This window comes from Kogia breviceps, chromosome 16 (genome assembly GCF_026419965.1).
Source record: "Kogia breviceps isolate mKogBre1 chromosome 16, mKogBre1 haplotype 1, whole genome shotgun sequence".
NCBI lineage: Eukaryota > Metazoa > Chordata > Mammalia > Artiodactyla > Physeteridae > Kogia > Kogia breviceps.
Window position 1 is genome coordinate 67,616,468 of NC_081325.1, and position 21,907 is coordinate 67,638,374.

The 21,907-nt window shown below is 53.3% G+C and overlaps 2 protein-coding genes across 17 annotated transcripts in view; one reads left to right on the forward strand and one right to left on the reverse strand.

The window, feature by feature from the left end:
- Positions 1-4,620, forward strand: part of FARP1 (FERM, ARH/RhoGEF and pleckstrin domain protein 1) — a 289,826-nt gene extending 285,206 nt beyond the window's left edge. For all 7 annotated transcript variants that reach the window (XM_059042018.2, XM_067016604.1, XM_059042013.2 and 4 more), the window contains 3 exons: positions 1,023-1,130; positions 1,483-1,634; positions 3,021-4,620. In XM_059042018.2, coding sequence (XP_058898001.1) covers positions 1,023-1,130; positions 1,483-1,634; positions 3,021-3,102 — 342 coding nt within the window. In that variant the 3' untranslated portion in view covers positions 3,103-4,620. The remainder of the gene's footprint in view (positions 1-1,022; positions 1,131-1,482; positions 1,635-3,020) is intronic.
- Positions 4,621-7,533: 2,913 nt separating this feature from the next.
- Positions 7,534-21,907, reverse strand: part of STK24 (serine/threonine kinase 24) — a 116,552-nt gene continuing 102,178 nt past the window's right edge. For 9 of the 10 annotated variants that reach the window (XM_067016614.1, XM_067016613.1, XM_059042021.2 and 6 more), the window contains 6 exons: positions 18,432-18,617; positions 16,346-16,491; positions 14,492-14,621; positions 13,447-13,515; positions 11,417-11,553; positions 7,534-8,568 (listed from right to left, as the gene is read on the reverse strand). In XM_067016614.1, the coding sequence (XP_066872715.1) occupies positions 8,532-8,568; positions 11,417-11,553; positions 13,447-13,515; positions 14,492-14,621; positions 16,346-16,491; positions 18,432-18,617 (705 nt within the window). In that variant the 3' untranslated portion in view covers positions 7,534-8,531. The remainder of the gene's footprint in view (positions 8,569-11,416; positions 11,554-13,446; positions 13,516-14,491; positions 14,622-16,345; positions 16,492-18,431; positions 18,618-21,907) is intronic. The other variant, XM_067016607.1, reaches the window with a different exon arrangement.

Consider the following 21,907-nt stretch of genomic DNA (forward strand, 5'->3'; position numbering starts at 1 on the left):
TTTCACCCTTTTGAACAAGTGAACGATTTAGTGGCAGCGATTACATTCACCATCCGTTTCTCTCTCCGGCGAGGCTTCCTGGTGACGAGCTGCTGTCTTGTCAGGGACATGGATGAGGCTTCTTAGGGTCCTCTGAGAGGTAACACAGGGGCTTTGGAGAGAAGGCGAGGACGCACAGGCTCTGCTCTTGGTGCCGCCACCCACCCACCCCCGGCTGCCTATGATTTCACGGTGCTGCTCTGTGCCGGCCGCTCCCGCGGGCCTCAGGAGACCATGGAGCTCCGGAGTTAAAACCAGGACACCCGGAATGCCTGTTCCCACCTGCGTACGACGGGGCCTGGAGGCTCTGCGCTGAAATCCAGCGTTGCAGCCGGGGCCACCAGGTGGCGGTCGGGAGCTGCTGGCTGGCGCTGGGCTCCTGGCCGCTTGGAGTCGAGGGTGATGGATCCTTTCCCACGGATGCCGTAACAAGCACCACCACCCGGGCAGACCTGTCTCACCATCCTGGAGGTCACAGGGCCAGAAATCACGGTGGCGGGAGGGCCAAGCTCCCTCTAAACCTGTGTGGGAGGCGGCGGCCTTGCCTCTCCTGGCTGCTGTGGGCTGCTGGCCAGCCTTGGCGTTCTTTGGCTTGTAGACGCAATCACTCGAGCCCGCCTGTTGTCGTGGGCGCTGCCCTGTGTCTGTCTCCTTTTTAGACAGCCGTAGTGGATACGGGTCTATACTCCAGGACGATCTCCTCCTTAATTCTACATCCGATGACCCTATTTCCAAATAAGGTCACATTCTGAGGTACTGGGGGGGGTGTAGGAATTTAAGATACATTTAGGGGACAGAATTCAGCCCATCCCCGGTGACAGGAAAATTAAACCAGGCTCACAGTTCCCCTCCCCGAGCGAAAGGCCATTTTCTTAAGTCACCCCCAGGACGCACGGCCGCGCTGGACTGTGACAGACCTGTCCTTTCCACCGGACCAGGGGCGCCCCAAGCCGGGCTCCTTACAGGGCTGACTTGTCTTGCAGAATCAGCTGTCTGGGAACCTGCTGAGGAAATTCAAAAACAGCAATGGCTGGCAGAAGCTGTGGGTGGTCTTCACAAACTTCTGCCTGTTCTTCTACAAGTCGCACCAGGTATGGGCCCAGGGTGGCGGCTGGGGAAGAGCCTGGAGGGCCCTCCCTCCTCGGGGAGCAGGCAGCTTTCCTCTGGAAGGATGAACAGCTTGACCCCTGAGCCGCCCGGGGGGCGGAGGGGGGCCCACAGCAGGCTGGGCAAGGCCACGGCCCTCAGGGACCCCGCAGCTCCCGGCGAAGGCTGACGTCATCCACTTGCCCAAGGGCTGCGTGTCTGCTGGTGGGGAGGGGGGCGCGGGTGCTGTCACCGGTGGCCGCCGCGATGCATCCGGGCCCGGACCTCAGCCCAGACCAGCTGCTGCAGGCAGGTGCCACAGCTGCGGCTGCTCCCTCCTTCTGTGCCCCCTTCCAGGACAGTCACCCCCTCGCCAGCCTGCCTCTGCTTGGGTACTCGCTCACCATTCCCTCGGAGTCGGAGGACATCCACAAGGACTTCGTGTTCAAGCTGCATTTCAAGTCCCACGTGTACTACTTCAGGGCTGAAAGTGAATACACGTTTGAAAGGTAAAAGTCCCCCTACACAGGGCACCCGCAGAGGAAGGACACTCCTCTTCTTCTGAGCAGCCGGGTTTCTCCCAAGTGAACGAGTGGATAAGGCCTCCTCGCAGCAGCTACTTGCTGCCTGGGCACTGACTCCCTTCCAGGATGGGCTTCTTGTTCTCACCCTGCTACCTGCTTAAAATGAAAGTGCTTCGTAAGATCTTGACGAGTACTGGGTTCACAGGAGCAAGTGGAACCGTGACTTTCCCTGGGACACATCAGCCCCAAACCTGTACGCTAGTTCACACCACGCAGGGTACACTTTTCCATCTCTACCTTGTGTTTTTAGTCGACGGCTACAGTAGATGCTTCATCCCGTGGCCAAAAGGTTAAGTAAGCTTCAAGTCAAAAGACCACATAAGGAAGGAAAAAAAAAAAATCCTAGTGCCTCTTAGAGTTAGTTACCTTTCCAATGAGACTGGCTCCATGGTGTGGAGATCCAGGGCAGTGGTCTTCCTTTAGCCAAGAAGTGAAGGAGCCAGGCTCTCCCGGTGACCGTGTTCAAGTACAAATCCCGGGCCTCGCATCCTGGGGGCAGGCTCTGAGAGCAGTGTCGCTGCTGAACCACCACGGGGTGGTCCTTGGGCCCCAGACCAGACAGGGCAGCTGCTGCCACCCCCGAGGGAGAAACTCTTCTCCTGAGAACCCACAAGGGCTTCCGATCATGGGCCAGTCATCCGTGCACAAACTCATGTCGCTAGTTCACGGGAAACAGCACAGTGGTTTAAGACCAGGGTCGAAGCCGCCGTTGACCCCCCACGCCAGAGCGGCGGGGCCCTAAGCTACATTGATTGAAAAGGGAGCTCAGAGGGTAGCACTCCTCAAATTCGATCCTGGACTGGAAAACCGAGATGCTGCTGTCACCGCTGGGGTAGGGAGCACGTAGCACATAGCCTTGCAGCAGTGAAAGGTCCCGGGATTAGGGATTTCTAAAGCCTAGGCTCCACAAAGGCGGGCCGCCCCGGGTCTCCTCCCGCTGGCACTCCCGACCTGACGTGGTAGACCAGATGCCGCTTTGTTGTTGCGGGTGGGGGACACTCAGCAGCAGCCCGGGCCCCTCTGCCCACTGTCCTGAGACCGGCAGAGTGTGCGCCGCAGAAGGAGCGTGGTCCTCAGGAGTACCTGGAGGCGGCCTTAACCCCGCTTTCCTTTACCTGGAAGCTAGGAGCTCTTGTGAGACCTCTCCCGTTACAGAAGCAGATTACACGCCACGCGGTATTAGGTCACGCTGGGGCTTTGTAAGTAACGACCCCCAGGGGTCATGAAGCTGTAACAAACAAAAAAGCAGATTTCAGAGACGCGGGCTGATAAACAGTGGCCCCTGACGGTTATTTCACTTTCTTGTCCTAGATGGATGGAGGTGATCCGAAGTGCCACCAGCTCGGCCTCCCGTGCCCACGTTCTGAGTCACAAAGAACCTCACGTGTATTGATGGCAGGACGGGACACGTGTTGATTGTTTCAGCAGTGGCGACTTTCCCAGAAGACATTTTCTTTCTTCTGTATTAATGAAGCCTAGTGAAATTAACACCTGTCTGTCTGGAAAACAAAATAATACATGGTTTCACAGCGACTCTCATCTTGTCTCCACAGAAGCATTTTAAACCTTGTCTTTGCAGCTGTTAATTTCTCATCGGAACGGGACCGCACCCCTGCCTTCAACGCGGGTGGCGTCTCGGCCGTCGTGCCGTCGGTGGGCTGTCTTCAGCTTGTGCCAGTATTAAAACATTGTCACGGATAGAGTGCCGAATGACGTTTTTTCCCTCCGCAACTGCACCTTAACGTCAGTACAAACGCATCCTTGCAACCAAAAGACAGGGCAAGGGCTCTTTTTTTAAAAAGATTGATAAACTTTTATGATTTTGATTTCCAGGCTGCTGCATTTTACAAAATGGATTTTCCATTGTTTGCGATACACTTGGCAGTCTTAAGCAAATGAGATCATTTTCAGATTTTTTTTTTTCCTCACTCTTTCTACTTTTATATTGATAGAAAATTAGTAGGATTTTACTTTTTTGATAAATGAGCAGTTTGCAGCAGCATCCTGTGTTCCACTGGGGGCTGCAGGCTCCAGTGAAACGCTGGTTCCCAGACCTACTTCTTGGCACAAGTTGACCAAATGGTTTAAGCGATGACTATTTACAAAGTGTAGCGGGTGGTTTTCTGTTTAAGAGAAGCGGAAATCCAGCGCGCTCTCCGGATCTGGACTGTCGCTGTACTGAGTGGCGTATCCGATGGGAGGGTAGTAAGCTGTGGTGTTTTGCTGTATGTTTCACAAGCATGAGAACCTGTATGGCAGTGACCTGGGCCATTTGTGCTGTGTTACGTTGTGGAGCGTGTCTGAGCTTCCCGTGGATGCAGGAGCTCTGAGTCACGGTGCGTGGTTCCCTGGCTCGCGTGGTCATACCTGTATCCTACTGCAACTGTGGTTTGGAACTGCACACTCAATAGTGGTATATATATCGTGCCTGTCTTCACAAACCATTCTTTTCTCCTTTTTGTACTCACCGCCCCCACCTACCCAACCGCCCCCGCCCCCCCCCCACCGGCCTGGGGTATGGACATATGACATTGCACATCCTTGATAGTCGGACAACACAGGGAACAGGGTTCCAGTAACTACTGGGGCCCACTAGTCAAAATCCGTTTGCCTATTCTCCATGGGGAGCGGGTGGCTGCTATTCCCTTGGTGGTGTTAAACCCTTTCCTGATGCCGCCCCCAGAGGGGGCGACCCATCCAACACGGTTCCCTTCCGGTGCCCCACACCACAGCTGGGGGCCCTCACCTAAGACACCCAGGACCGCCCCGACTGGGGGGCTGTGACCGGCGTACGTGGAAACATATAAATGGACGATGAGTAGCTCGAGATGTGTGTGAATCGTTTGCCTTACAGTCTGTACAGACGGTTTTAAGTACTAACAAAAGGGAATAAAAATACCTCATGCCACAATCCAGCATCCTTAAGTTTTAAGGCAAAACAACCAACCTCGTCTCTTGTCTTTGACTGAACCTCAGGCAGGTGGGTCGGGGAGTCAGCTGGTCACCGGGGCACGGTGGGGTGAATGAGCTGCTGAGTCTGTTCTCAAGACAAACAACGTACTTTGATACGTATGTGATACTTCTCTCTGCTTCTTCCAACCTGGGACCGGGAAAGCAGAACATTTCCAGGAGACTGACAGTCAGAGGCTCTAGAAGACAAGGGGTGAGGGCAAGGTAGGCAGGGAGGGGACTGGGAAGCCTTTGACCCCAGTCCCTGGGCCGCTGAGATAGCGGAATCGTGAGCTGCTCCCTCCAAGAGTCACACCTGTCACCACTCACCTCTATGAGGCTTGGAGACAAGGTGGCCTCCTAAGTCAGTCTTCTGCTCCCAGCTATGATTCACACCTGTGTCCCCCTGTGACTTCAAAGAAAACCTAAGTGCAAATCATGTAGGCGATTCAGACCACTCCCAAGCTGCTGGAAATGGATGGAGTTTCAAGAGACACCCGCTATCTCAGTCCCTTCTGGCTGCTGTAACAAACATACCATCAACTGGGTGGCTTATAAACAAATTATCTTTCTTACAGTTTGGAGGCTGGAAGTCCAAGATCAAGGTCCCGGCAGATTCAGTATCTGGTGAGGGCCCACTTCCTGGCTCACAGATGGCCATCTTCTCACTGTGTCCTCACGTGGTGGAAGGGGTGAGGGATCGCTGTGGAGTCAGGGCACTAATCCCAGTCCTGAGGGCTCCACCCTCATGACCTAATCATCCCCAAAGGCTCCCCACCTCCTAATGCCATCACACTGGGGCTCAGGATCTCAACATATAAATTCAGAGGTGCGGGGGACACAAACGTTGTCTACTCCCCCTCTACACACAAGACACAATTACAAAAGGAATTATTTCTGTGAACGTTACTGACCCTTGCATGATACCCTGTGCTTAAGAACACACCTTGCAGCACTCCTCAGTTATTGCCATATTTTATAGCAGAAATACACAAGCCACGTTTAAGGAAGAAAATATAAAAATGCTCATAAATGACCTACGTTTTGCCAAAAGAAAGGTACAAAATGCTGCGTTCAAACTAAACGCTTCAAAAGACCACCTGGAGAACAAAACCGTCAGATTGGGAAGGTGTGTGGCCCTTGGTTACAGCGAGACGATCACACGACTGTGACAGTGCCCAGGCCCCCAGGCCACATGGTGCACGTGCAGCCAGTGCAGAAAAAGACCACTTCAAAAAGGTGTCGACCACCAGCCAGACACAGCCCCCAACCTCCCAAGCGGCCGTCGGTGCTTCTGGGTGAAGCCACCCAGCCATCAGCCGTGTGGGCAGAGAAGCCCCTAACTGCTGGGGTTCGGCGTCCAGAGGCCTCCGAGGGGCAGTCAATCGACCGTGAGCGCTGAGTGCACGGGGTCTGGCTGAAATACCACCAGTGGTTTATAGGCCCGAGGCAGGTCCTGTTGTAGCTCTGGCACCTGCTCCGTCTTTTAATAAAGGACTTGAGGTGGACAAACGCTAGCCTCAGGCAGATGCCCTTAAAAACCTATCAGCTGGTTTTCCTTTGTCCACAGAAAGTAACAAACCGGAAGAGGCTGTAGGGAAAGGTGACCCCCTTTCAAAAGCCTGTGTCAATGCACGTCTTCCCCGAGAAGCTTCATCAACAGAAGACGTTTCCAATAAACTCAATAGAGTGATCTGCTGCTCCGCCTGGGACACGGCGCTGTGTTGTTACCGTCCAGGGACTGCAGGGCAGCTACGAACCATTCTCAGCACCTCCCTTAGCTGGGATCCCGTCTGCCAATCAGTGAAACCATCACTCATATTTGACGGTCAGTCAGCGTCAAGCCTTGAAACCACTGTCCATCTGCAGATCTGAAGAACTCTAGATCAGGAAGCTGCTGTCTACGCCGGCGCTCTCGCGGTCAGACAAGCAGCGCGCCTCGGGGAACGCTGCTCCACTTCTTTTGATTCTTTCTCCAGCAAAGGACAAAACTGATCTTGGGCTCATGCCTCACACAGGGAAGCAAACAGCTCCGTCACACGGAATGCTCTCCGAAACACAAAATGAAATCTTCTCAATTTTTATTGTCCAAGTTAACAAACTTGCACGGTAACAATTTGGTTCTCTTTCCCCTAACCAAAATATATCCCTGATAGAAATTAATCCAAATCTACCTTTAATTTAAAAATCACGACAATTTTAAAGAGTTTAAAAACTAGCTCCATTCCATTAACAAACCAAAAAACAATAACCACCCTTCAGACGTCTCTAGCTCAGGCCTCTGTCCTCTCCCTGTGACATCCAGGCCACCGGGCCAGCAGATAACTGACCTTCTGTCCTCAGTTTACCCAGTCACTTCCCTGCTTCCAAAAGCCTTTGTCTTCCACCTCAAGAACTGCTACTCCAACAAGAGATGACAACGATTCGTCTCAACAAACAAAATGTCACACGTACTCAAATCAGTCAAGAATGGCCGCAAGAACTATTTCCCACCCCCGAGACCCAGAGGTTATTAACCCCCTTGGCAAGCAAGACGCTGCCACAAGCCAAGAAAAATGCAGACACCTGGCAGACAGACTGGTGGACACCAGCTCCTTTAAGAAAACCAACAACCTTCCCTCCAGGTCCCTGGGAAGACAGCAGTTTTACAGATCAGCAATATTCACCCATATCTTCTCAGGACCATTTTTTAAAGTCGCACAGGGAGCTGACCGACCTGGACATTCCACAGCTTGAATGTGGGCACTCCTTCCCGGAGCCTCATACATACATACATACACACATACACATACACACACACACACACACACACACACACACACACGGCAGGTGCACTGCCCTCTCAAGAGTCACGTTCCAAGGAGAGTATGCAAAATCTGTGTTATAAAATTTATTTGTGTAAGCATTCAGACATGTTTAGGTGGGAAAGATGATACGCAGATTTCACTACAAGGTGCAACAGAAAACCCTACTGGAAGGACGGTACAGCTGGCGCAGGACTGGCAGGGCACGCATGAAAGTGAGACGAGAACACTTCATCGGGGAGAAATTTAAAATAATAATTTAAAGCTTCATGAGGCAAGGTATGTTCCAATTTAAAACACTAAGAAATAGTACCATCGATGAAAAAGGAAATCAACTTCTAAGTGTACCAAAAGGGTTGTAGGGCAAACAAGAGGAAAATTTGCATTTGTTGAGGTACAAATATAGGAGTGTTCCATAAGAGGGGCATTAATTATTATTAATGGCAAACCCTGCAAATACAAAGTAAAACCCAAATCACTGGTCACATAATTCAAAATTTACATGTAATAAAGGCAAGGCAATAGACTCAAGTTCCGGCCTGTCAAATATTTACCCCACTGACAGTATCTACAGAAGCACTTGGCCAGTGTGTACGCAGTGATCCCTACGCACGCCAAAGGGTTTCCTTAAAAATGACACTATATACAAATCTGTACACTGATCCACCAGAGCGATTCTCCGTCTCCCAGGGAGGGGGAGTTATCAACGTAAAGCAGGATACCTGAGGTTTCATTTCTTCAGTCACCTTATCATAATCCCAAATATACATTTCAGGGTTTATTTTTGTTTCTAAAGACACTTTCCTTGATATGTGCACTATGGTTAGAATTAAAAACAAGAATAATAAAATAAAATAAAATAAAATACTCGCTCGCAGGAGCTGACCCTCCCCACCCCATCTGGAGACTTCATCAGGCCCTGGACAGGCGACCTCGCCGTGGGGGGCATGGCCCCCCGCGATGGTGCACCTCTTCAGCGAAGTCAGCAAAGGCTCTCGTTGACTTTTAAAAAGGAGGAGGATGAAGAAGAAAAAAAGGAATAAAACAAAACCCAAATGCCAAAGGGCTTTCAGTGGGATGACGTTCCCCCGCCACTTAGAGAGTATCTAGGAAAAAACAAAGAGAGAAACAGACGTAAATCAATGTCACGTCTCTAAATTAAGAACAAATTAATTTGCAAAACTTCAAGCAATAATCAAAATCCTAGTTTTTATAGATAATCCCAAGCTATAACAAATTAAGTGGCGCAAGTATTCCATGGGCTAATTATTCCATAAAGAATTCATAAAAATTAAGAAAATCATGATTCCAACACTAAAAAGTTCACAGATGAACCACAAGTGAGCATGTGTTCAGCCTCCCCAGAGAGAAAAAAAGACACGAATAGAGCAGTAAATGATACACCTTCACTTATAATCATTTCTTAAAAATTGAAAAATCGGTAATACCCAATGATACAGTAAGATCCCAAGGATGCATATGCATGTCAATTTGAGTATCAGTGCAAGAAACCCTTTTTGGCCACACAAATATTGGTGCTTGTTCAAGTAATCCACTTCCTAGAACTGTCAATTTTTTTTTTTTTTTGAGGTACACGGGCCTCTCCCTGCTGTGGCCCCTCGGCCCGTCCTGTTGCACAGCACAGGCTCCAGACACACAGGCTCAGCGGCCATGGCTGGCGGGCCCAGCCGCTCCGCGGCACGTGGAATCCTCCCGGACCGGGGCACGAACCCGTGTCCCCCGCATCGGCAGGCGGACTCCCAACCACTGTGCCACCAGGGAAGCCCATGTTAAATTTTTTGTGATTACAATAATTAGGAAACAATTCTGATGTCCAACGGTAGAAAAATGGTTAAGTAAATGAAGCAAGCTAAATGAACTAAGAGATTAAAAATCATAATATTTAAGCAATATGAAAAATACACCCAGGTTAAGAAGTGTACACAGAATTATACAAGTCTAGTTTTACACAATTTATTCTACATGAACACCCGATAATATCTAAAAACTTCGGTAAGTTCATGACTCGTATACAACAATGAAAGGCAGCGCACCCAAAACGATGATGGCGGGATGGGCACTTTCTCCTGTTTGCAGTAATTCTGCAGCGCTGTCTCACTTTGGAACACCAACAAGGGGGCCGGGTGCGTGGCCAAGACTCCCTCAGCAGCCTCAAAACCGGGGTGGCCACCCAGCCACAGGAGACGGCTGAGGACGAGTTTAATGGGACTCGTAGCCAACATTCCACATAAGAGCTCCTCTTTTAAGGCATTTAAAATACATGGCACTCGCCCAGGGAACAAATGACTAGGAAAGCAGGCTTTAGCCACGGATCCCGAGACTCACTTTTCGAGAGACGTAAATGCCCAGGTCACGGGAGGAGCTGATGCCACACAAAAGAATCCACACATTAACTCACACTAAGATATACAAAAGCCTTTGAAAATGCTTTGGACAAAAGCTGGTCCTCGTCGTTTCTGAGGCGACCCACTGGAGTGATGCATTCAGGAGCAAACGGGTCTGAAGTGTCAGCAACGGCCACTGTGCTTTGGTGGCCTCTGGACAGGGGACACACGTGAAGAGCTCGGACAGCCCAAAAGGGACCAGGCAGGGAGCCCTGGAGCAGGGTCACCTGATGGCTGAGGAGAGAGAGTCCCACGTCACAAAGGACAGAAGGACAAGAGAGAACTAGAGAGAATGGGGAGTAAAATGTGAACCATAATGCAGATGGCAGGCAGCTACACCTGCGTTCTGTACGGCCACACTCGCCACGGTGGCTCCCAGCACCGTGTGAAACACACACTGACTGCAAAGACTCAGCCCTACGACGAAGGTGAAAGACCTTTATACCGAAACAAGACTTTGGATGCAGTGGGTTAAGAAATGACGCTATTAAAACCAACTTCACCCATAAAGCACACCGGAGTCCTTCAACTGCCTCAAAATTGAAGGCAGCCAAGTCAACAGTCTATTCTCCAGCCTACACGTGAGAGCGGGTTAGAAAGCTGGGGTGCATGAGGGAGCCTGAGTTCTACAGAACAAACGTGAGGTTTTCTCTGGTGTCCCCCTTTAGAGGGACACTTCACAGGACGGCAGGCAGCCCCTTCATCACCACTTCCAAGTGGCAAAAGGGACCCTACACGCCCCAAACGTCTCCATGCGCCGTCCAGCCGACATCTCAGAACTCCTAATACCCACCAAGGACCAGCCGTCCTTTAGAAAAAGCTCGCTTTTTCTGGACAACACACCTGGGAAGGTGAATTTCAAAGCACTGATCTGCCTCGCGTTTTGGGGAGAGATAAAGGTTCGGGGTGTGGAGAGCTCGGGTCACAGAGCTGCTGGACGGTTCACCTCCACTCTCTCCAACACCCCCCCGGTGACTGCACGTCTGCAACCTCCTCCACAGGGAGGCTCCCCAAACAAGCTTGAGGGACCGGGCGGGGGGGGGACAGATCGGCAGCCTCGCTTCCTCTTCACCCCGGGGGCCCGGGCCCCCGGGGCGGCTGGCGGGGACAGGGCGCCCCCTGCAGGCTTCCGCGGACGGAGCTCCCTGCCAAGACGAGGCTTCCGGGACGGAGGCGGAGCCGAGGACCAGCACAGGCCTCACAAAGGCCGCCTCTGTGTCCGCTCTCACGGAACTCACCGAGCCCCCATCTCTGGTGTTTCTGGACACCTGGCTTTGAAGCATAAAACCAAACGGAGAGTCCGGCTCCGGACTGCACTCCTCTGGCAGGTCACGAGGCTGCACCGGGAGAGCAGACTGGCACCCCAAAGCCATCGCGTGCTTACGCAGCAAGAGCCGCCACCACAAAGTTCTGTGGCCGCTGCCCGTGGTGTCCAGGCTCACCTGGTTCACCCACACGGACTTCTCTAACTCAGGAGAACAGCCTCCTCTCCCTCGAGTCTGCTTCAAGCCCCCCGGCCCGGAAGGCACCAGGCACGGGCGGCACTCACCTCTGCAGCCGCTGCACGAGCTGGGCCACCATGGTGTCCGAGATGCCGGGGCAGGCCTCCTCCGCCAGGTAGATGGCCCCGCGCAGCTCCTCGATGGACCCCAGGTTGCCTCCACACGCCTGGCTCTTCTCCTTCAACTGAAAGCACCAAAGCGAGGAACGGCGTGACTCACTGGAGCACGGGAAGCCACGGGCGTCTGTTTAAGGAGTGACACGAGCCGACTGCCTCGGCCACAGGGTCAGCTCGCATCCCTCCCCTTCCGGAGGCTAAGGGCGCCAGGCACAGGCTGGGCCTGAGTCCTCCACCCCCCACCCCCCGTCTCTGCCCTTCCCCGGGAAGGAAACACACCGGCTCCCACGCGCCTTTTCAGACTGTGATCGTGGCATCTGCTCCCCCTGCTTTCTTTTTCCATTTCAACCCTAATCTTCCACCAGCAAAGCCATTTCATGCCCACTTGGCTCTGGTGTGCCCCCCGAAGTTGCGGTGCGGGCCACGCACGCAGAGCTCCCGCGGTTAGCGGGCCGGTGCCGAGGCCTCCGGACAGACTGCCGTTGCGGGCAGGGCGCTGCCGAAATACTCCGTTTCATGTAAACGGGCAACAGCCCTAAACCCTGGGAGGCCGGTGTCCTCTAGGCACCTCTGCGCCCACGGGAAACCACGCTGGTGCCTGCAGACGCCTCCCACAGTTTAAGGTCAACTCCCGTCTTTCTGGGATGTGCCAGGAGGAGGGGGAGCTGCTCGGCGTACGACCCAGAGCCTCCAGAAGCTTCTCAGGCTGCTGGGACCACACACCGCCACCCCGGCTTCAGGCTCACTCTACGCCCGTGGCTTCTCCCCTCCCAGCTACAGGGATAGACAGAGGGATGGCACAGGCCTGGCGCTGAGGCCGGAGTGTCTGTGCCCGTTCCACGGTGTCAGCGACCGCAACAGTCAGCCTGGAGGCGGCGCTTCTGTCCAGCTGGGACCCCTGGCCCCTTAACGGCTAAACACAACCGGAAGTACAAGCCCCGAATGGGCAGCCCGCCCCCCGACCTCCCTCCCATTCCCCCACCCCCCCCACTCCCCTACGCTGCTGCCCGACACACCCCGTCACCACCACTTGAGGGAGCCACTGGCCCATACTGAGGGACGCCCGGGACCGTCCTCATCTGTAACATGGGGAGCCGCTCCTTAAGTAGCGAGTTTGCGGAGTATTATGCAAATAACGCACATTGGACACTCTCAACGTGAGGTTACCAAACATTAATAACAAAAACGTACAGGAAAAGATGCCTGGGAGGTTACCTTTAGGGCAGCTGAACAAAATCAAAACAGTACATTCAGGATTAGTTCATTAATTCTGGATAATGCCTTCAGAATGTTTTTTTTTCATGTGCCCAGTAGGAAACAGACACCTTCAGACAAATGAGAAAATCTATGTCCTTTTCCCCAATTGCCCAACTAGCCTAGTAAAATGCAGTCAGGGTCGCGGGAAAGCAGGGGAGTATCCGGAAAACCTGATGGGCCAATTGCCCCAAGAACCTAACAAAGAGCCAACAGGGTCCAACGGGCATCCCAGGCCAAGGCCGCAGGCAGAACGCGACGCAGAGGGGCCTCTGCCCGCCCCGTTGCTGTTCACTTTTCCACCTGAACCCAGAGCGTTCGGTGGTTTCAACCTGTCCCTCGGGCACCCTCGTGAGACAGATGTGGGTCGGGGAAGGCCTGGGAGGACGAAGGCCAGCCAGGAGCACCGCCAAGGGGGAGGCACCGCCAAGGGGGAGGCACACCGTGCGACCGGGGTTCAGGCCAAGCGGAGGACAGGGATGCGTCCACGGGCGGCACTTCCTTCCCACCCTGGACCACCCACCTCAAGTCCAAGGATCCCCTGCTGCAGCCTCCCTGGAGAGCTCCGGGTCACCCCCCAAGGCTCTGGCCTCCCAGAGCCAGCCAGCCTAACCCCCGAAATTCCACGGGCAACCCTGCCGCGGACGGGGGGCAACTGCTCCCCCTGCTTCCCTCGCACCTCCCCAAAACTCAACCGGGCATCTTACCTCTGCAAACAGTGGAGAAATAATTGTTGATAAACACTGAGAGAAAGGCCTCTTTGGGATGTCTTTCATCTTCGGGGCGGGGGGGGAAAGAGTAATGAGAAATATTTAATACTCACATCTGCAATAATTCAGTGAACTTCAGACACACATCTGCTCTAGCATCTGCATAGGACGGTCCTACCATGTTTTCACTGGGCTACGGAGGACTATAGATACCAGGCCCGGTGGAGAGGCACCCGAGCGCCGGGAGGCGGCACCCCGCGCGGACACCGGCGATGCTGAATCGCACCGCTGAGCCACGCACGGAGAGGACCCGACTGATGAAGGCCTGGAAACGGCACGCACGTCAGAGCTTGGCTGTTGGAAGCGGCTGTCCGATGACAGTGCTGCCTTTTGTTGTTTTTCTGCAGCCTCTACCTGAACACATAGTGACTCCTATCTGCTTCTCAAAGCAGGATCTGTAGGGTCACCAGGGGACAGCCACTGGTCTGCACTTGCTGAAGAGGAACTGCACCACTGCGCTTCAGAACAATCCTAAAACTACAGCTTTTCATTAACTTAAACAGGCACAAGACCCATTCATCAAAATTAAGTACATAGGTACCAAAAGCAATTTATTTTTATTTTTAAGATTCCTTAAACAAAACTCAATCCCCACATTACAGTACCTTGATGAGTAACGCCAATACGCAACACAGGCCTAGTCTCATCAAGAGAGCTGGAAAGTCGTTTCAAACCCTAAACCCACCCCCCCACTCCCCCGGTATGTACAAGTGTCAGGAAATGCTGACGTGGCGGCAGGGCTACAGAGAGCAGCGATCGGCGCCGCAGAGCGGACCAGAGTCTGGACTCGCAGGTCGGCCTTGCCGGGGAGTCAGACGGAACATCGTCTCCCGATCTGTCAACCCCCTGACAGCAAAATTCCACAACAGGCTGCGCTGAGGGGGCCACAAGGACCACGGAAACAGCAGGCTTCACACAAAAGCAACTCAAAACTGCTGCGGACCGATGCCAAGTGTTAGTCACTCTGCACAAGCAAACGTACCTTATTTCTTTCTAAATCCGACGGCTGAAGGGCTCCATTCTCAAGACTCTTTGGATCTTTCTCCCGGATCGTGAAGATCCAGTCCCCTGAGTCGCTGCCTCCGGATGCCTGGCCATCTGTGTCCGTTTCCCTTAACACAGAAATGCAGGTGACACCGTGAGTGAGTGACAGCTCTGCAGGGCGGCTGAGTGGGGAGACCCCCCCCCCCCCCCGTGCTCCATGCCTGCCTCCGGTCCTGTCCACTCCCCTCCAGGCCCTCCTGGGCCGCAGAAGCCGACCCTGCCTCCGGCCTCACAAAGAGAGATCCCGTGGGAACGCGGTTCCCGTAGAGCTGCCGCACCCCCTGCCCCGTGTCTCCCGTGTCTCTTCTCCTGGAGGACAGTCTCCACTGGCTCCATCCCAGCACACCTGAGCGTGCAGCCTTTCTGCTCGCTCAGCGTCGCTCCCTGCCCTCAGCCACAGGGCTTGGAGGCGTCACCCACACTCCACACTCCCACCTCCGTCTCTTACCTTCCACCCACTCCAGAATCTACGCCGTCCCTGCAACTGCTATGGCCAAGGCCCCCTGTGCCCTGGCTGCCTCTGGACAAGGAGCCACTGTTCCCTCCTTATCATCCTGCCTGCGGGCTCAGCAGCAAATCACCGTCCTCGGGAGGCCAGGGACTCCCGGGGCCACACTGCGCCCAGATCTCCTCCGACGCGGCTTGTCCGCAGGTTCTGCCTTCACGCTGGTGTTTCCCAGCGTTTGGTCCTCGGCCTCTGGCCCTTCTCCACAGGTAGGTTTCTCAGGGCTTCAGTGACCGTTCACCGAGTGGTGGCTCTAGACCCATACTGTCTGCCTAGACATTCCCCCTCAACACCAAATCTCGATGCTGCTCTCAACTGGACACATCCTCCTGGACATCTGATCGCGTCCCACATCAAACCCAGCTTCCTGTGCCCTGGCCTCCCCAGACCAGCCTCTTCTCCAGTGCTGTCTTCTCAGCGGACCTGCGACACTGCTGGAGCCGGACCGTCCCCACCTGCGGTACCCAGACCCACGGTAAACGTCTGGATTCTCCCCGCCCGTCTCTTCGGCCCCATGCCACCACCCTCATGGCTCAACGCCAAGACCTCAGCGACTTCCTAGTCCGTGGTTCTCACCCCTGACTCTGCAATGGAATCACGTGGGAACCTTGACAACTATTCTGGGTCTCATCCCACTGGCCCGGCACGTGGACCTGGGTCAGCTGGATCATGCCAGAGCAGTCGGTCCCGCTCTCCCCACCTCGACATACCCACATGGCTCCCAGACTCAATTCATCTCTTTAGCTAATGGATTTCCTAGATGCTTAACTTGACATCAGTTTATAGCAACTTCCTGGCACAGAGCTTTTACAACGCCAGGCATATACCAGAACACAACACAGAATCACTAATACCCTCATTTATCTCTTTCTAGAAATATTTTTAAAGCCATTTCACCTGATCAGTAGCATTTTAAAAGCAGGAGGTATAAGGAAGGAAGAAGCAACCAGCTCCAGTTCTTTACGCACAGCTGTGTCACAGACTTTACCCAGAGAAACTCCACTGGCAACAAAAGAGACTCAAAGACTCCCAAATATAGTCGCATACTAACACAAGAAGCACCATCAGCATGGATTTTTGTTTTTTTTTTTAAAAAGAACAATAAAAAAGAAAAAAAGAAACCCAGAATCCACCCCAACCAAGAGATGAGAATGAACGGGCCCACATCAAGTACGGCCTGGGGCTCAGACACGGCCTGGGGCTGGAGACACGCCCACGGCCCGCCCACCCCCACCGCCCGCCCCCCCGCACCCGACGTGCCCCAGGACTCAGGCCGAGTGGACTTACGTGTCTGAGTCTTCGGAGCTGGAGTCTTCGTGGCTCTGTTCGGCCTTCCACCTCTTGTACCTGTCGATGAGCTCAGTCAAGTAGGATGTTTTCTTTGCATTGCGGATTATGAACTTGTGCTTCAGTAACTCCTTGGCGGTGGGTCTCTGGAAAACAAACCAAAGAGAAAAAGCATGAGGTCAAGTTCTCTGCATTCTACTCGACTCTACCCCAAAGGACAGACCTCTGCCTCAAAATGTCCAGCAGCCAGGCTAACACATAAAGACAGAGCCCTACTTCACAGTTCTTCCTTTAAGACTGAGTCAAAGAATGTCATTTGGCTCCTGTGGGTGGGACCCCGTTCATTGACAGTGTGGACGAGGCATCTAGTACCTAACGGGGTCCTTAACATTCTGGAGGTAACCATCCGATGAAAGCTGGAACCCTCTCCCCAGAAAAATGCATTTACCAAGAAAATGTTGCAGAGGATTTCACAGATAACCATTCAATCATCATTGCTAAGCTGGCAAGAGAGAAAGCACGTCCTGTATCACCTTGTTAACGTTCTATCTTGGTGTTTGGCTCCATCCCCCAAAACAATAAGGTAAATGTTAATTGAAATCCAGCTGGAAGGAAGCCGGGAGACACCCGTCCCTTGGACGCTGAAAGGGTGCCCACGTTCTCTCAGTCATCAGCCTTCCCGGTTCAGAAACGCTGGTTTCCCAGGTCTGCCTTTTTCCTTGTGATCGGGGCGAGGACCTCATCCAGGCTCCGGGCTCAGCATGGCCAGCGCACTCGGCCACTCGCTTTGCCCTGTGGTTGGGGCAAACCCAACCACGGGGAGTACGCGTCCCAAGAAGGCCGCGCAGCCCAAACAGGAGCGGCCAGCAGGAAGACGCCAACCACGCGAGTGAGACCGTGTCCCCGCTTGCTCTGAATTACTAAAGCTTCCCTAAACAAGAGCCAGGCACGCTTCTCGAACTCAAGCCTGCGAAAAACCTGGGTCACTTCAGGCGTTGCTCAGTCCCCGTCCACGTGCGTGTCTAATTCCCAGCATCTCATCCTCTCCTCAGTGCGTCTGGGCTAGAGGTCAGGCTGGAGACGTGGGCACTGGGCCAGCAAGCCGACACCACAAACACGCTTGCAATGGGAAGATGTGCAGGCACGTGGGTGTGTCTTCTTGGGGCTCGGAACAAACTCCTGATAACAACATTCCGAGCGCCGACACGAAGCACAGCAGCCCGCCCGGCACCCAACGAGGTGTGTACTCTGCGTGCCCCGGAGGCTCTTAGAAAACAGCGCATTCCTCGCTGAATTCCACCACCAAAACTGGTATCGTATTAGAAAACCACGGTGCTCTCGGGAAACTAGCCACATGTTTTTAGATAAGGGTTCGTAAGAAGGGGGCGGGGGGGGGGGGGGTTGGTTCAGAAGTTTCAGCCTGACCTTCGGCTATGACCCTGCTGGAAAACTCAGAGACAAAACAAGGACGTGTGGTGTTCCGCGCAACCCCAGAATACACAGACGACTGTTTTTAAAAACCCCTAATTCAGAGAGAAAACGAGGCTAAGGCCACGTGGTCACCCCTGCCACGCGGCTCTCCCAGAGTCAACTCAACAGCAAAGACAGTAAGAAGGGAGAGGGGAAAGCAAGGTGGGGGTACGTTTCTATCTCATTCCTCTTTTCCTTCCTGACACACGCCCAGAAGAAACTGAAAACATTTACTTTAAATACCTACTTAGCCACTGTTTTTCAGGCCAGACTTTGCGGTTACTGAAACGGCTAAATAGCCCGACCCTCCACTATAAATATTAAAAATGTATGATTCCACATATAATATTAAGAACAGTCTTCAAGCTCAATGAGGTATGAGATAATAGAAAAATCTGAAAGAAAATAAGTAGATTTTTCATCCTTAAAAGATAAAATAGCAATAAAAAGACAAATGTGCAATTCAAAGAAATTAATCATACCCATTTGGAAAAAGAAAAATGAATGAAACCATGAAGACAGCTGATAATAGTGATTAAAGAAATGCCAGTAAGACGTATCCAGACCAATCGGGCCCCAGAGGAGGAGACGCCCGTTCTGATCTCAAAATACTCACAAAGCTCGGTTCCTTATTCAAACAGGCCTCCACAAACTCCTTGAGGGGTTTGCTGTAGTTTCCTTCCAGCGTCGGGGGGTTGTTCTTTGGAATGAGGAATAAAACCTTCATGGGATGCAGCTCGGAATGCGGAGGCTCCCCTTTGGCAAGCTCGATCGCCGTTATGCCCAGGGACCAGACGTCTGCCTGCAACAGCAAAGCGTGCAGAGGGACGTACTTCAGAGGAAAAGAATCTCAACGCGCTCCTAAGGGTTCGAAAAGGATACTCGTTCTTGACTCAAAATAAGAAAAGATAAGCCTTTGGTATAACTTCAAAATAGGCAACACCCAGCAGAAGAGCTACCACAACACAGAACATCTCCTGCCTCGACACGGAAGACGGCTCTGAACGATCTCTCCTCTTCCCTTTGCCGCTGCAGGCAGGAGACATCCCACGCTCACTTAGGTCCCCGAGTCAAGGGAACAGGGGACCCGAGGTGAGCGGGGAGGGCGTGTCCGGGGGCCAAAGCACGTTTGTGAACCACCCCGTCCAGCGATGCTCAGGAGCCGGGCCTCGGACGGGGTTCAACACCAGCTCTCCAGCTGCTCCTGCAACCTGAGACGGAACATGCAACTGCGGAGCCCCGCTCCCTCCTCTGTAAACCGGGACGAATGCTGGGGTGGACGTGCAAGGTGCTTCACGTGGCACCCAGGACTTAGAGGGGATGCCCACACCCCCACAGAAGCAGAAAACGTCAAGCTGAGGCCTCCCACGTGCCCAGCACAGGGTTTAAGCGTGAACAATCCACCACACAGGCTATGTTTTATGGCCATTACAGCTTAAAGTAAATCACAGGTGTCATGACTTCCCCCCCCCACCCCGCCGAGGACCTCAGTTTGCCAACGTAGGGGCTTTTAGCAACACCCAAAATTAACAATAACTACCCAATATCATGTACTAATTAAATTTTCTCAACTGTTCAAAACAAGTCTTCTCATGGTTTGTTTATCTGAATCAGGATCCAAGCGAGGCCCATATGTTGCTCTGACTGGTAGGTCAGCTAAGGCTCTTCTAATCTAGAACTGTCCACTCCCAGTCTCCCCAGGGCCACTGACCTAAGGGAGAAAGAGGCCCCCAATTCTAGATTGCTCTGGGTCCTTCCGGCTGCCGTGCATGCGTTCTTCCAGTTCCTCACTTCCGGCCGAGTGACAGGTCAGTTACCTCTAGAGCCTTGGTCACGTTCACCGTGGGCAAGGCTCAGGCGCCGAGAGGGGCAGCCGCTGTCCAGCTGCCCAGCCCTTCCTGCCCGGCCCAGGCTGTGGCCACACCTGCTCAGTGCAGAGATGAATGGGTTCCCTGACCACGTGCTGGGGAATGAGAAGCGCTCTGGCTGGCAGGCTTTCTCACAAGCCGAAACCAAGCCACAGCAAAGAAGACAGAAGCTGAAAATGAAGCGGGACCCCACAGGCAGGCAGAACGGGGCGAGGGGCACAGCCTCCCGCACTCGACTACGTGACCTCCCTGCTCCCGTCACAGCACCGCAGACCCATCCTACTTCCAGGCAATTACGTCAGAACCTAACACAGCCCGCACTCCCACTCCACGGCCAGGAAACGGAAAGGCTGGATACTGAGCAGGTCGCCCCAGGACCCCGACGTTCCCAACCTCTAACGACCTAGGGAGGACTCAGCTGCCACGATCCCACGATCCTAGGACGTACAAGAAGTCCTAGCAACAATCTCCCCTGGGGTGGGGACGATGGCCACCACACCTTCTACTTCCTTCTGTCCCAGTGACGAGGGGGTCGTAAACTCTCTGCGCTCCGTTTGCCCTAAAGGGATGAATCTGGAAGATCCAGGATGGGGAGTAATGCTCCTACCTTCCTTTCCTCTGCTCTATTTTACATGCGCACTACTTTAAAACTCAGCAGGACAGTGATGTGTTCCAGGGTCCGACCCGCAGGAGGAGGAAGCTGGGTGCAGTGAGCGTCCGTAAGCGTGGCGGCCACGGGAGGACGGGAGGAAGGGCACAGGTCCAAGGAGAAAGGGCGAGTTGCAAGAACAGAGGCAAAAATGACGAGTACACGACTCCTATACGGTAGCGGTTCCTTTCTCAAGTCTGTGCAACTCCACAGCTGCCTGCCTCTCTTGGACGTCGTTCAGTGCTATTGTTTGCAAAGCCTGCCGCTCAGCAACTATCGCCACGTAGAGATGATCCCTGATGGGTGCACCTCCAGGCCCCCCAGCGTCCCGCAATCCCTTAAACACACTCTGTTTCTGCAAAGCCCAGCCGATGGTGGTGTCTGCTAGCAGCCGGTCACAGGAAATGAGCCCGCGCTCATTTCCTTCAGAGACCTGAGGGCTTGCTGTCAGGCTCTGGGCCGGACAACTGACAGGCAGCAAGAGTTCAAGGACCTGCACCTGCTTCCTGTCTGACAGTACAGACCAACTAAAGTCGACTGATGTAACAGCCTCCCCAGCCCCACCCATAACACGCCTCCAAGGTCTTCGGAGAAGAGGCACAGGCACTGCTCTCACCTTCTTCCCCTGGGAGGGTCACCAGAAGAGCCTCGTCCAGACAAAACGTGTATCACTCCCCCAGGCCGCCAGGCCAGGAGCCCGAGCCTCGGCCCGGCCCGCCCCTTGAACTTCTCTTTGGATCCTCCTAAATCAACCGGGGGCCCGGTGCGCCGCTCTTGACCTCTCGGTGCCCTGGGTCCCCTTCCTGCCCCTGGCTTAGTGCAGAGCCGTCCTCTGTCCCTGGGACTTCTGTGGGGGGCTCCCGAGAGGTCTTCCTGCCTGCAGCCTCCCCTCCGCAGACATCTAACATCCTGCTGACTAATTTGGAAACCTTGCCTGGCACCTGAATAAATGGAAAGCGATGCGGCATTATGTAGCAAAGACCATAAAAACAGCCACACTCGTTGAAACCAATTAATTCCACTTCTAGGAATCTACCCTAAATAAATTTTATATTTAGAAAATGGTGAAGGCTGCCCAAAATATTCAATAGCAGCATTACTTATGCTAAACCTTAGAAGAATGATTGCGTTGCTATGGCACATTAACTTACTGAAGTATCCAGTACTCGACGACGATGCTGACAGACAAACTCAACTGTACTTATGATTCTCTATCACTGTATCTACGAAACATGGCATCAGATTGAGGACATGCGTCTGGATTTTAAAATAAAAGTCACGTGGGGAAAGGGCGGTCATTTTCCAAAGCAATTACAATTGAGGTGTAAGAAGAGAACTGTTTTACCACCACGTGGGGAAGACAGGAAATGTAGCTATTAAGAGAAAACAAACAGTGGTGTTCAATAATGAGCCTAAGTCCAAGGTTATAAAGGGAGGTGCTCTGAACTGCAGATATTTCTTTGTGAACAGATTTTTTTTCTCCGTATGTGGTTAGTTCTGCATAGAATTCCCCTGAAAGTGACCACACAGAATTATCTGCTACTCGTGAGCCACAGGGGTGAGGGGATGCGAGTG